Genomic DNA, 15326 nt, shown 5'->3' on the forward strand with positions numbered 1-15326 from the left:
TCTTATGAGGAAAGGCTGAGGGACTTGAGGCTGTTTTTGTTAGAGAGTAGAAGGTTAAGAGGTGACTTAATTGAGGCATACAAGATAATCAGAGGATTGGATAGGGTAGACAGTGAGAGCCTTTTTCCTTGGATGGTAATGCCTAGCTCGAGGGGACATAGCTTTAAATTGAGGGGTGATAGATATACGACAGATGTCAGAGGTAGGTTCTTTACTCAGAGAGTAGTAACGGCGTGGAATGCCCTGCCTGCAAAAGTAGTGGACTCGCCAACACTAAGGGCATTCAAATGGTCATTGGATAGACATGGATGATAAGGGAAGAGTGTAGATGGGCTTTAGAGTGGTTTCACAGGTCGGCGCAACATTGAGGGCCGAAGGGCGTGTACTGCGCTGTTATGTTCTATGATCTGATTGAATGCGGAGCAGGCTCAAAGGGCTGAATTGTGTACTTCTGTTCCTAATTCCTATGTTCCTATGTACTTCTTTGTGAGGCAAAATATTTATGTAATTAGCATAGTCTGCATTAAAAACCGAGATTCAAGGGAATGCAAGCCAAGTTTATGCTGCGAACTCCTATAACTTGGCCCTAAAGTCCTGATATAGTTTTGGTGAATCTGCTACATGCCATTCAAGGAGTATATGTTTCCTGAGGCTGGGTGCTCGAAAGGAATATTATAATACACTTCGAATCTGATTAACACCGTGTAGCGCAGGACAGTACAGTGGCGCAGTGGTTAGCACTGCTGCATTACGGCGCGGAAGTCCCAGGTTCGATCCTGGCTCTGGGTCACTGTCTGTGTGGAGTTTGCACATTCTTAAAAGTGCGTGGGTTTTGCCCCCTCAACCCAAAGATGTGCAGGGTAGGTGGATTGGCCACACTAAATTGCCCCTTAATTGGAAAAAAATAATTGGGTACTCTAAATTTTAAAAAAAACAGTGTAGCGCTCAAGCATTGTTTTCTCACTTTTTATTTCCAATCCTGATGAGACGAAGACCAATGTTACATTCGCCTTTTTGATTGCATTTTCTAGCTGTGTGAGATCTTTTAGCAATTTAGTGTATATGCTCCAGCATCGCTACTACTTTTTCACCATTAGGAGAATATTCCAAGTAGCTTTCTTCAGATCCCCTGTACTTCCCCGCTGAACTCTGCAATACTTCATCTGTTTATGTCTGTTTGAAACTTGTCACCTCATCCATGCAACTTACTGTCTATCCCAACTTGAGTTTTACCTGCAGCATTCTATTCTTTCATCCAAAGTCATGGTGAAAATTTGAGACTTCAGAACAGATCCCGAGAGAACACCATTTATCTCCTCCTTCTAATCTCAATTTTTTTCTTCATCTCCACTTTCTTCTACCAGTTACCAGTGCATGTCACAAACTTGTCTCCAATTCCAGGTGCTGTAATTTCCCCCCCAGATCTTTTACATGGAATATGTCAAATGTACTGTGGAAGTCTATATAGACGACATCCAAAGACACTCGCCTGTCAACAATGCTGGTAATCTCTTAGGGAAAAGTATTAACTCCATTAGTCGGACATTACCTGCCCATCACAAATCTATGATGACAGCTAATATTTGTTTGAGGTTTCGTAAGTTTCCCACCATTTATAAACTGACAGGTTTGTATTTACCTGTGTTTTTCTCCCTCCCTTTTCAAATAATGGAGTGACATTTGCAATTTGTGAATTTGAAAATGAGCATTACTGCATTCTAAATCTGGGTACCAGCTTTAGTATATAGTTATTAAAAGTGCAAATTGATAAAAGTCAAGATATGCTTGAATCAAATTACATCATAACTCAACTTGAGAACAGGCAATTAAAAGATTGATTTAAATTGCGGCAAATACTGGCTCCAAACAACAAAACATTATTTGGTGTAAATAATGCAGGGCTTGAATGTGAAAGTCATTAAAAATAGCTGTTTTCCAAACTATAACTGATACATTTGTTCAGCAGGTCAATACAAGCTTGAAAGAAATCCATATATCTACTTCTGTCTATAAATAAATAAATAGAATTGCTGACGATGCTCAATTGTGTGGATAAAAGATTGGTTCACAATGATGCTGAGCAGTGATTACACCTTAGCGGTCTGAAATAGGAAGGAATAAAATTATATGCACTTTCCAATATACTGAACCACGCAATTTTCTGCAAGGGTAAACTTGTCTTTATTATTAGGATGAAGACTATACACAATTTTATGCTACAAACCAGGATATGACAGGAGATCTGCAAACTCAGGACAATGAAGAATATGAAGCAGCAGCAACTACAGATATGCGGGAACGAGTTGTCGAAGCTGCCCAAGAACCTGAAGAGGTAAAGACTTCAAAGGGTAAAGCAAAGGTTTCCACAGAAGAATGAAGGATGATTCAACCCAGGTTCCTTTTGACACATTGAATAGTCGTTAAATTGTGGAATTGACAGTGACCAGGGATTCATCCTCTCAACTGTGGACTGGGTGTGGGGGAAAGAATTATCAAACAATTTGAGAAGCAGTTTTCCCAAATGATCTGATGAAATTCTGCTTGCTTATGTATTAAGCCATGCAAGCTATAAGGTCCGAGGTTTGATTACCTGCCTGTGCTGGTTTAATTCATCATAGCAGGTTCACAGGCACTCCAGCTGAGTTCAGTTTTGCTGAAGTAGTGAGAAAAGGTCGTTTGGGATTACTGTTCCTCATAGCTATGTGAAAAGGATGTTCGCTTGTTTTTCAAGTCTCAACAACTTGCTTTAATATCACACCTTTAACACAATAAAACATCCCAAGGTGATTCACAGGAGTCTTATCAAGCATAATTTTACACTGAGCCAAATGACTAATGAAGTAGGTTGAGAAAGAGGTGGATTTTAAGGAGAGCCTCAAAGGAGAAGTGCCAAGAGGTTTAGAGAGGGCATTCCGGAGCTTAAGGTCTAGACCAGTGTTCTTCAAGCTTTTTATCCGGGGACCCATTTTTACCAACCAGCCAACCTACGTGACCCATGCCGGCCGACCTTCGCGACCCACGCCGGCCGACCTGCGCGACCCACTATTTTCTCTCAACTTGTTTGCTGCTGACAAAAATGGAGGAAATGGTTTTGGGTCCCTTTGGCCCTCGTATACGTTCCTCCAATGGAACCTGTTGGATGAAGGTGAAGCCTGGTGTCAGAAAGTATGGAGTCTCCATCTGTCCAAAGTTCTGCATTTTTTTCCTGTAAAATCTTATCAAATAAAACCCCCCCCGAACTTGTAAAAAAAAATGAATAAAATAAATGAGAAAAATAAAAATTAAATGAATAAAACACCCCCCGAACTTGTAAAACAAAAAGCTGCGACGTTTTAAATAAAAAAGCGGCCGTATTGCGCATGCATGCCCGATCATCGGCGCGCATGCGCATAGTTTTGTGCTTGCGTGGCGATGATCTGGCACACATGCACATTGCGGCCGCATTTATTTTACATGTTTGCGGCCATTTTGAAGGCCGCTTGCAGCCGGCGTTATTAACAGCCGGCTGCTACGGTTGTTGCGCGCAGATTTGCGCGATCGGGAGCTCCGCGGCCCTCCCGACACCTGCCCGCGGGTCGCGCCCCCAATTTGACAATGCCTGGTCTTGACAGCTGGAAGCACGACCATCACTGGTGGCTGATTAAAATCAGGGGATGTGTGGGAAGGCAGACCTGGAGAAGCACATCGATCTCACAGGGCTGTCAGGCTGGAGAGGGTTGCATTGACAAGGATGCAGATTTTATGTTTGAGGCATTGCTGGTGGAGCAAATGAAGAGCTGTGAGGGCGGCAATTGATGAATGGGAAATGGCGTGAGTTACGATACAGTCAACAGAGTTTTGGATAAGTTCAAACAGGTAGGTTAACCAGGAAAGCGTAGGAATGGTCAAGCTTGAGGTGACATGAGCATGAATGATGTTTTGCAGAAACAGGTGAGCTCAGGTGAAATTGGGTGTTCGAGGTGCACGTAGAAGGTAACATGTTGAAAACTGATACATATTACAAACTATCTTGGGTAGAGTAAGAAGTCTTACAACACCAGGTTAAAGTCCAACATGTTTGTTTCAAATTACTAGCTTTCGGAGCGCAGCTCCTTCCTATTGCTCGCCTGAGGAAGGAGCTGTGCTCCGAAAGCTAGTGATTCGAAACAAACCTGTTGGACTTTAGCCTGGTGTTGTAAGACTTATTACTGTGCTCACCCCAGTCCACCATCGGCATCTCCACATCATATCTTGGGTAGAACTGGGACCAATGGCCTTCGAGTGGCGGGTGGGGAGTTTGCTATTTGCTAATGCTGCCGGGGGTGGGGTTTGAACTCGCTTGGCAGGGGGATGGGAACCTGAGCATGAAGACCGAGCAGGGAGGAAACAAGGATAGAATCAAAAGACAGAAACGTAAGAAGCAAAAGTGGAAGGCAGAAAAACAAGGGTGAAAAACAAATGGGACCAGAATGCAAAATACATCTAAGATGACAAAAAAGGTTCAAAGACCAGTCTAAACATTTTGTGTCTTAACATGCGGAGCATTCTCAAGGTAGATAAATTAACAGTGCAAATAGATGTAAATGGTTATATGTTTGCAATTACAAAGACGTGGATGCAGGGTTATCCAGGATGGGAACTAAACAGGGTTACTCATTGTTTAGGAAGGACAAACAAAAAGGGAAAGGAGGCGGGCGAACATTGTTAGTAAGGAAGGAAATCCATGCAATCGTAAGGAAGATAATTGGCTTGGAATATCATGATGGGGAACCTGTATGGGCGGGAATGAACACCACGGGGCATAAAACATTGTTGGGGCTATAATAAACAAGAAGGGTATTAAAGAAGGATGGCACGGTAGCACAGTGATTGACACTGTTGCTTCACAATGCCAGGGACATGGGTTCGATTCCCGGCTTGGGTCACTGTCTTTGTGGAATCTGCACGTTTTCCCCGTGTCTGTGTGGGATTCCTCTGGGTGCTCCGATTTCCTCCCACAGTCCAAAGATATGCAGGTTCGGTGGATTGATCACGCTAAATTGCCCTGTCGTGTGCAAACATTGGGTGGGGTTGCTGGGTTACGGGGATCAGGTAGAGGTATGGGCTTAGATAGGGTGTTCTTTCAGGGGCCGTTAAAGACTCGATGTGCCGAATGGCCTCCTGCACTGTAGATTCGATGTAAATCGGAGATGCATGCAATAAGGGTACTATTGGGGCATGGTATGCAGGTTAAGTGGATTGGACATGCTAAATTGCCCTTAGTGTCCCCCCAAAAAAAGGTTGGGTGGGGATGTGTGCTTACATAGGGTGCTCTTTCCAAGGGCCGGTGCAGACTCGATGGGCCGAATGGCCTCCTGCACTGTAAATTCTATGATTGTAATCATGGGTGACTTTTTTTACATATAGATTGGAAAACTAGTTATGGTATAGTGGAGGAGTTGTTCCTGGATCACGGCATTTTGGAAGTATGGAGTTGGTGTGTCTCATGACCAACCTCTCTAAGAACATCATAATGATGGATGCGTACTTGGTGTTTCTTTTGAATAACCAATCAGAGAACAGGCTATTCTAGACTGTGCAATGAGACAGGATTAATTAATAATTTTGGTGGAAGAGCGACCATATTATGATAGAATTCTTCATGAAGCTGGAGAGTGAAGTAGTCAAATCTGAAACTCGGTCCAGTTTCTAAATAATCTAAATAAAGGAAACCGTGAAGATATGAGCTGCAAATTGTTGTGGATAGATTTGGATCAAGATTTATTGCCACGTGTAATGTGGTATAGTGAAAAGTATTGTTCTGTATACAGTCCAGGCAGATAGTTCCATACATGGAAAACATAGAACATACGATAAATACACTATAAATACATGGACACAGACAATGGGTGAAGCATATGGAGTATAGTGCTACAACAGTAGAGAAGATGTGTGGAGAGATCAGTTCAGACCATAAGAGGGTCATTCAGGAGTCTGGAACAGTGGAAGAGAAGCTGTTTTTGAATCTGCTAGCACGTGTCCTCAGACTTTTGTATCTTCTGCCTGATGGAAGAGAGGATAACCCGGGTGGAAGGAGTGTTTGATTATGCTGCCCGCTTTCCCATCTTGGTCATGTCATCAGCAATGTCATCCTTGTAGATGGAGTTGGAGCCACATTTTGCCACACAGTCATGTGTGTATAGGGAGTATAGTAGGGGGCTAAGCACGCAGCCTTACAGGATCCCGGTATTGAGGACTATCGTGGAGGAGGTGTCATTGTTTATCCTGATTGATTATGGTCTATGTGTCAGGAAGTCGAGGATCCACTTGAAAAGGGAGGAGCCAAATCCTAGGTTTTGGAGTTTGGATATGAGCGTGGCTGGGTTAATGGTGTTGAAGGCGGAACTGTAGCCAATGAATAGGAGTCTGATGTAGGAATCCTTGTTGTCGAGAATGTTCCAGGGATGAGTGTTTGACCAGGGCGATAGTGTCTGCTATGGACTGGTTGTGGTGGTATGTGAATTGCAGTGGATCACAGCATTTTGGAAGTATGGAGTTGGTGTGTCTCAATACCAACCCCTCTAAGAACGTCATAATGATGGATGTCAAGGCCACAGAACTGTAATCGTTGAGGCACGTTGCCTGGTTCTTCTTTGACACTTGTATGATAGATTGAAGAAACTTACTAAAGGGTTTAACGGTGGATAGGCAGTGGTTCATATTTAAAGAATATGTGCATGAAGTAATGGGGGGGGGGGAAAAGTATGGAGAATGGTGCTGAACATTGTGCAATCATCAGCGAACACCTCCACTCTGACCTGCTGGTGGAAGGAAGGTCATTGATGAAGCAGCTAAAGATAGTTGGTCCTAGGGCACCTGCCTGATGAACTGCAGTGATGTCTTTATTCATTGATGCCCCTTAAGGAATGAAATCTGCGATTCTTACCTGGTCTGACCTACATGTTACTCCAACCCCACAGCAACCCTGATTGACTCTTGACTGCCCTCTGAAATGATCGAGCAAGCCAATTAGTTGAATGGCAGTTAAAGATGGGCAGGAAATGTTGGCCTTTTTAGTGATGCCCACATCCCATGAAAGAATAAATAAAATTTGAATTGAAATTCTACAAATAACATTCCTTGTGCAGTATCAGTAAAATTGCTTATTCCTGAATATTTTCATTTATTTCAAAAAAATAGTTTGAATTTCAGCTAGGAATACAGGTTTATAATTGGATAAGCTACAGGTACAACTGTATCTCTGCCCAGCCCCCTACAAGATGAAAACGTGGTCACTGATTATTCTGATGAGACTTGGGAGTATTCCCAGAATAGGTTGTATTGACCATGCACATTGAAGTGAAAAAACTAAAGAATTGGTGAAGCTACAGAGAGCATAGGAAATGTAAAGCAAAAAAGACAATTCATAGAATGTGCTTGGGGCACAGAAGGATACTACATGAAAGAGTCTAGCTGTACCAGGAGCTTATAAGATTAAAAAGAGTGATTATATGATTGAATTAAAAAGTAAAAGCAGAGTTCATCTGCTGACAAGGCTTCAGAAGTTTTATATATATTATAAACCTAAGCATAATTGTGTGCTCAAGGACCTCAATTTCTGTGTCATGGGATGTAGTATATCCTCTAACAAGGCAGTTCCTAAAAAACAGCAACTGGCCTCTGGAAATCATGGATGCATTTACCTCAGTAACGCATGGGTAAATTGTAAGATACCACAATCGAACAATGGATAATTTTTACATTTTAAGTTTCCCCTGAACCAATTGCAGACTGAATCTAGAGAAACTGAGTTCTAACTTTGAGACAATTGTGTAGTGAGGAGGTTGTCACCATCTGCATCTTTCAGTATCCTGTTTGTTTGAATGATATTGACTAGAACAAAGGATGTTGTCCAGCACGTGTGCTCAGCATGCTTCATAATGTTTCATCTCCTCTATGAGACAAATATTGGATTTTTAGATTTGTCAGATTCACTCCAGAGTTTCTTGTGGTAAAGGTATGTCTATTGTAGTGTACCAGTGCAAGTTCTCCCCTTAATTCGGGTACCTATACTCTGCAGCTTTCAACTTGGGAATTTGAGGTAAATACTACAAATATGAACTCAATGCATTCTGTGCTCGTTTCGAGCAAGAAACCGCTGTCAAATGCCCCAGCAGCCTCGGACACACCCATACCTACAGCCACAGCCTCTGAAGTCAGATCGGCCTTCTTGAAAGTGAACCCTCGGAAAGCAATGGTTGCTGATGGGGGTTCCTGGTCGTGCACTCGGATCCTGCGCGGACCCAGCTGCTTCAAGAAAACCACCATCATACCGGTGCCAAAGAAAAACCAGGCAGCGTGTCTCAACGATTACCGTCCCGTGGCTTTGACATCTTTCATAATGAAGAGCATCGAGAGGGGTCGGTGTGGGTTTCCTCCCACAGTCCAAAGATGTGCAGGTTAGGTGGATTAGCCATGCTAAATTGTCCCTCAGTGTCCAGGGATGTGTAGGTTAGGTGAAAGGGTTATTGGAGTGGGGTGCGGAAGTGGGCTTCGGTGAAGTACTCTTTCAGAGGGTCGGTGCAGACTGGGTCGGGCTGATGGTGGTGGCCTCCTGCACTGTAGGGATTTTATCATTCTATGAGAAGTTGATCATGAGACTCATCAATTCCATGCTCCCAGAATGCCCTGATCCACTGCAATTCACATAGCGCCACAACCAACAGACGCCATTTCCGTGGCCCTACACTCATCCCTGGAGCATCTCGACAACAAGGACTCTTCCATCAGATTCCTAATCATTGACTACAGCTCTGCCTTCAACACCATAATCCCAGCCAAGCTCATATCAAAACTCCAAAACCTAGGACTTGGCTCCTCCCTATGCAAGTGGCTCCTCGACTTCCTGATTGATAGACAACAATCAGTAAGGATAAACAACAACACCTCCTCCACGATAGTCCTCAATACCGGGACCCTGCAACGCCCCCCCCCGCTATACACCCTATACATCCATGACTGGCAAAATTTGGTTCCATCTCCATCTGCAAGTTTGCTGATGACTCAACCAAGGTGGGTCGAATCTCGAACAACAATGAGTCAGAGTACAGTAGAGAGATAGAGAACCTATTGGAATGGTGTCTCCTTCAGAGTCAGCAAAACTAAGGAGCTGGTCATTCACTTCAGGAAGCAAAGTATCGTACACACCTCTGTCTGCATCAATGGTGCCGAGGTGGAGATGGTTGACAGCTTCAAATTCCTCGGTGTGCACATCACTGACAATTTGTCCTGGTCCACCCATGTCAACGCAATGAAATGAAATGAAAATGACCAAGAAAGCACAGCAGCGCCCGTACCTCCTCAGGAAACTAAGGAAATTCGACATGTCCACATTGACTCTGACCAATTCTTACAGTTGCATCCTATCTGGCTGCATCAAAGCCTGGCATGGCAACTGCTCAGCCGAAGATTGTAAGAAACTACTGAGAGTCGTGAACACAGCCCAGTCCATCACGGTAACCCGCTTCCCATCCATTGATTCTGTCTGTACCTCCCGCTGCCTTGGGAAAGTGGGCAGCATAATCAAAGATCCCTCCCACCCGGGTTATTCTCTCTTCCATTGGCCAGCAGATACAAAAGTCTGAGAACACGCACTAACAGATTCAAAAAGCTTCTTCACCGCTGTTACCATACTCCTGAATGACCCTCTTATGGACTGAACTGATCACTCAACACATCTTCTCTACTGAGTAGTACTACACTCTGTATGCTTCACCCGATGTCTGTGTCTATGTATTTACATTGTGTATCTATCGTATGTCTTATGTTTTTAATTTGTGGAACGATCTGAATGGACTAAACGCAGAACAGTACTTTTCACTGCACCTTGGTACACGTGACAAATCCAAATCCAATAAATGCATATCCAATTTCCCTAACATTATTTAAACCTGGATTCTTGAATTGAAACAGGATTATACTTTTCTCCTGGAACTATCAATGTTGTGATTGACTTACCATCACATGTGAATTACATGTTTGGTTCTTATGAAAACGAATTGTCTCATCGAGCCTATCCAAACTTGAGAACCCACCTCTGTACAATGTTCAGTGGAGAGGTATGTTATTGAGGAGAGACGCCTGGACCCTTATAATATCTGGGTTATGATGTGGCTAAAACCTGTTTAAAAGACTATTTGGAGGATGATAATGTACCCTGGTGGTTCCTTTCCTTCCGGAAGAGTTAGACCAGTTCTTACGACCCATATGTACTGTTGGGGGACATTTTTTGATACTGGACTGTGGTATAAATTATAGGTGGCTCTGTAACTACATTTTTGCTCCTACATTACTTTTGAATATTTCTGCTGAGACAAAAGGTACTCATTGGCTTAGATGCCCGTTTAGAAGAGACAATTTGTAGAAATAGATAGTGTATACACAATGCTTGTTAATATCAGAAAGGACACAAAATGGCTGTTAGCTATTACAGCAGTACTAAAGACACAATGGCTGAACTAGCCATATTCCTGAACAATAAGTTACAAACTGTGTAAACGACCTCCTGAGAACCAAGCTTGGGTACTGAGAGGGAGTATCTCAACAGCTGCTGATAACAGCTTCACAGAACAAGAAATGCAATGTATCCATGATAGCTCAAGGACCCCAGCTGTAGACAGAACATATCCTTGTGTTAGTTTTAAATGACTTCTGTATGAAGTTAGGGGCGGGTAAGACAACACCCACTTTAACCATATATGTGATAACTGGGATGCTAAGAAAATTGATTGACTGCATGTAATGAATTGAGACGCGAATATAGTTGATTGATTGTATGTAAATGAGAATGCAACTAATTCCGCCCCTTGAATCTGTATATTAACCCAATGCGAACCTTAGCTCAAGTGAGAAAGAGTGCTGTCTAAAGGCTGCGAAGCCACATGCCTTTCTCCCAGATCTGATATAATAAACTGCTTCTTTACTCACTCAAAAAGGCCTATGTGTGAATATTTTCACCTCTAAATGTACCTATGAGACCTGTCTTTCTCAACCTTCAATGAGTGATCATCCGAGGTGTACGCCTGATCTAGAATAGTCCTCAAAAGGGACGAGGATTAGAATCCACTTCATACATTCGATCTATCTACCAGTGGGAATAGTTTAATTCCATCTTCTTGCTTCGGCCATTCATGATATTTAAGAATTCTATCAAATTTTCTCTCAATATTTTTTTCTCTCTCAGGAGAATAACCTCGCTTCTCCAATACCTCATGTAACTGAAGTCTCTCACCTATTAAACCAGTGTAAATACTTTCTTCACTCTTTTTCTTAACGCCTTCATATCCTTCCAAAGTGGGCACTCTGCTCCACCTGAGGCTGAACAATTCTGTTCCTCAATTTATAAACTCTGGGATGCAGTATGCCATTGTAAACACTTTCTCTTTTACTCTGCTGCCTTCAATGATCTGTGCAAGCATACCTCAAGGTTTCTCTGGTCCTCCATCCCACTTAGGATTGTGCCTTTTATTTTCTATTGCCTTTCTTCGCTGATCCTACATGCCCGCTTCACACTTCTCTGTGTTAAGTTTAATCTGCCATGTGTCCACCCATTCCACCTGCTTGCCTGTATACTCCTGAAGTCTGTTATACCACATTCCTTGCAATTCACAATCCTCTGCAAATTTAACTTGCCTTATACTATCCCGGTTGTTGACTCATCATGAAGGGAGATGTTGATTAATTGTGGCAGTTAGTCTGTGACGGACCGAACATTCAGAGGACAAAACTTCCCAGTGGTGAAAGCTTTGGGAACACCACAGGTCCAAAGCCAGTTGTTTACAAGGCGGGTTTGGCAAAGTTCGAGCCATGAGGACTGGAGAATGTGGAGGAGTTACAGGGCTATGGGGCCCAACATTCGCTGCCATGCTGGAAGCAACAGCAACAACTTGCATTTTTATAGTGCTTTCAACATTGTATATTTTATTATGTGATGAATGGAAGCATTACACTGGCTGAGTGCTGAATAGATTGTTAGTAAATAGCTGATACTCGTTGTTATAGCTGAGCCTTTCCACTACTGCCTTTTACCAACTGAATCTAGAGAATATGATTAGGATGAAGTTGAAATTAATCAGAAAGGATATACCCTGGGCAGCATGGTGACGCATTGAGTAGCATTGCAGCCTCACGGCGCCGAGGTCCCAGGTTCGATCCTGGCTCTGGGTCACTGTCTGTGCGGAGCTTGCACATTCTCCCCTTGTTTCCGTGGGTTTCGCCCCCACAACCCAAAAGATGTGCAAGGAGGTGGATTGGCTACGCTAAATTGCCCCTTAATTTGAAAAATGAATAAGGTACTCTAAATTTATTTTAAAAAAGAAAGGATGTACCCGTATATTTTGTCGGAACATCTATGGACAATTTCCATATTGAGTCTATGCTAGTATCATAGTTGTACTGGAATAGCTAGTATGAGGATTTGAAAGTTTCAGCGAACCTTGGAAGTCGTCAGTTTGCTGAAATAAGACCATAAGACACAGGAGCCGAATTAGGCCACTTGCCCCATCAAGTCTGCTCCACCATTCAATCATGGGCGATATTTTTCTCATCCCCATTCTCCTGCCTTCTCCCATAACCCCTGATTCCCTTATTAATCAAGAACCTATCTATCTTTGTCTTAAAGACTCTCAGTGATTTGGCCTCCACAGCCTCCTGCGGCAGAGTTCCACAGATTCACCACCCTCTGGCTGAAAAAAATTCTCCTCATCTCTGTTTTGAAGGATCGTCCCTTTATTCTGAGATTGTGCAAATAAAATTTTAAAACACCTGGACGGACTTGCCCAAAACTATTGATCTGTCAACCATACAATGAGTAATCTTGCTGACTTACATCATGGGCACTAAATGCAAGTCTGCTGTAGTAACCACAGCCTATTCACCAGTGAGATATTGTGATGCATGAAAACCACCCTACAGCTGGCAATTAGTGAGCTCAAGTATATCATTGTATGTCATTGTATTAATTAGCATATTATGGATAGAGCAGTGAGCAAAAGATTTCAGCATCAGACTATGTCTTTGGTAAATCTGTTCATTCAATAACAAATGCAATCATTAGTTCAAATTTGTTTACTTGAATTATTGATGTACCGTCATTATCAGAGGGAAGGTGAAAGTTTAGGTGCATAATAACCTTTAGATATGGACGGGGATCGGCATATTTTCGGCTCCATAGAGGGACAAGGCAGGGATGTCCTCTGTCCCCATTACTGTTTGCACTGGCGATTGAGCCACTGGCGATAGCGCTGAGGGGTTCCAAGAGATGGAGGGGAGTACGTAGGGGAGGAGAAGAACACCGGGTATCTTTGTATGCGGATGATTTGCTACTATATGTGGCGGATCCGGCGGAGGGGATGCCAGAAATAATGCGGATACTTGGGGAGTTTGGGGATTTTTCAGGGTATAAATTGAACATGGGGAAGAGTGAGCTGTTTGTGGTGCATCCAGGGGAGCAGAGTAGAGAAATAGAGGACCTACCGTTGAGGAAGGTAACAAGAGACTTTCGTTACCTGGGGATCCAGATAGCTAAGAACTGGGGCACATTGCACAGGCTAAATTTAACACGGTTGGTGGAACAGATGGAGGAAGATTTCAAGAGATGGGATATGGTAGCCCTGTCAATGGCAGGGAGGGTGCAGGCGGTTAAGATGGTGGTCCTCCCGAGATTCCTCTTTGTGTTTCAGTGCCTCCCGGTGGTGGTCACGAAGGCTTTTTTTAAAAGGATAGAAAAGAGCATCATGGGTTTTGTTTGGGCCGGGAAGACTCCGAGAGTGAGGAAGGGATTCTTACAGCGTAGTAGGGATAGGGGGGGGCTGGCACTACCGAGCCTAAGTGAGTACTATTGGGCCGCTAATATTTCAATGGTGAGTAAGTGGATGGGAGAGGAGGAGGGAGCGGCGTGGAAGAGATTAGAGAGGGCGTCTTGTAGGGGGACTAGCCTGCAGGCTATGGTGACAGCCCCATTGCCGTTCTGACCGAGGAACTACACCACAAGCCCGGTGGTGGTAGCTACACTGAAGATTTGGGGACAGTGGAGACGACATAGGGGAAAGACTGGAGCATTGGGGGGGTCCCCGATAAGAAACAACCATAGGTTTGCCCCGGGGGGAATGGATGGGGGATATGGAATGTGGCAAAGAGCGGGAATAACGCAACTGAAAGATCTATTTGTGGATGGGAAGTTCGCAAGTCTGGGAGCGCTGACCGAGAAATATGGGTTGCCCCAAGGGAATGCATTCAGGTATATGCAATTGAGGGCTTTTGCGAGGCAACAGGTGAGGGAATTTCCGCAGCTCCCGACACAAGAGGTGCAGGACAGAGTGATCTCGAAGAAATGGGTGGGGGATGGTAAGGTGTCAGATATATATAGGGAAATGAGGGACGAAGGGGAGACTATGGTGGATGAACTAAAAGGGAAATGGGAAGAAGAGCTAGGGGAGGAGATCGAGGAGGGGCTGTGGGCAGATGCCCTAAGCAGGGTAAACTCGTCGTCCTCGTGTGCCAGGCTAAGCCTGATTCAGTTTAAGGTAATACACAGGGCGCATATGACTGGAACACGGCTCAGTAAATTTTTTGGGGTGGAGGATAGGTGTGCGAGGTGCTCGAGAAGCCCAGCGAATCATACCCATATGTTTTGGTCATGCCCGGCACTACAGGGGTTTTGGATGGGGGTGACAAAGGCGCTTTCAAAAGTAGTAGGAGTCCGGGTCGAACCAAGCTGGGGGTTGGCTATATTTGGGGTTGCACAAGAGCCGGGAGTGCAGGAAGCGAGAGAGGCCGATGTTTTGGCCTTTGCGTCCCTAGTAGCCCGGCGCAGGATATTGTTAATGTGGAAAGAAGCCAAGCCCCTAGGGGTGGAGACCTGGATAAATGACATGGCGGGGTTCATAAAGCTAGAGCGGATTAAGTTCGTCCTAAGGGGGTCGGCTCAAGGGTTCACCAGGCGGTGGCAATAGTTCGTCGAATATCTTGCGGACAGATAGATGGGGGAAAACAGAAGGCAGCAGCAGCAGCCCAGGATTTGGGGGGGGGGGGGGGGGGGGGGGAGGGGGGGAGGGATGGGGGTGGGTGGGCGGGCGGGGGGGGTGTAGCTTGTGACAAGGCAGTTGCCAATTAGGGCTAGTTTTTATTTTTGTTATTTAATATTTATTTATTTTTTGTTTATATAAAATAGGTCATTGTTATCTGTATTGTTATAATGTTGTGTAAAGGATGCACAATGTACTGTGTTGGTTGACCAAAAATTCTCAATAAAATATTTATTTAAAAAAAAAAAAATAACCTTTAGATGTGGTTTTAAATTCCGAGCCTGT

At 43.9% G+C, this 15326-nt stretch overlaps 1 protein-coding gene across 2 annotated transcripts in view; it reads left to right on the forward strand.

Annotated features, from left to right (window-relative positions):
• rbm33a (RNA binding motif protein 33a) overlaps positions 1-15326 on the forward strand; it is a 342024-nt gene that overhangs the window by 156853 nt on the left and 169845 nt on the right. The window contains exon 6 of one of the 2 annotated variants that reach the window (XM_072508201.1): positions 2192-2332. The exons of the other annotated variant lie outside the window; for it this stretch is intronic. Within the exon in view, the coding sequence (XP_072364302.1) occupies positions 2192-2332 (141 nt within the window). The remainder of the gene's footprint in view (positions 1-2191; positions 2333-15326) is intronic. 2 annotated transcript variants of the gene reach the window in all.

The sequence above is a fragment of the Scyliorhinus torazame genome, chromosome 6 (assembly GCF_047496885.1).
Source record: "Scyliorhinus torazame isolate Kashiwa2021f chromosome 6, sScyTor2.1, whole genome shotgun sequence".
NCBI classification, from domain to species: Eukaryota; Metazoa; Chordata; class Chondrichthyes; order Carcharhiniformes; family Scyliorhinidae; genus Scyliorhinus; species Scyliorhinus torazame.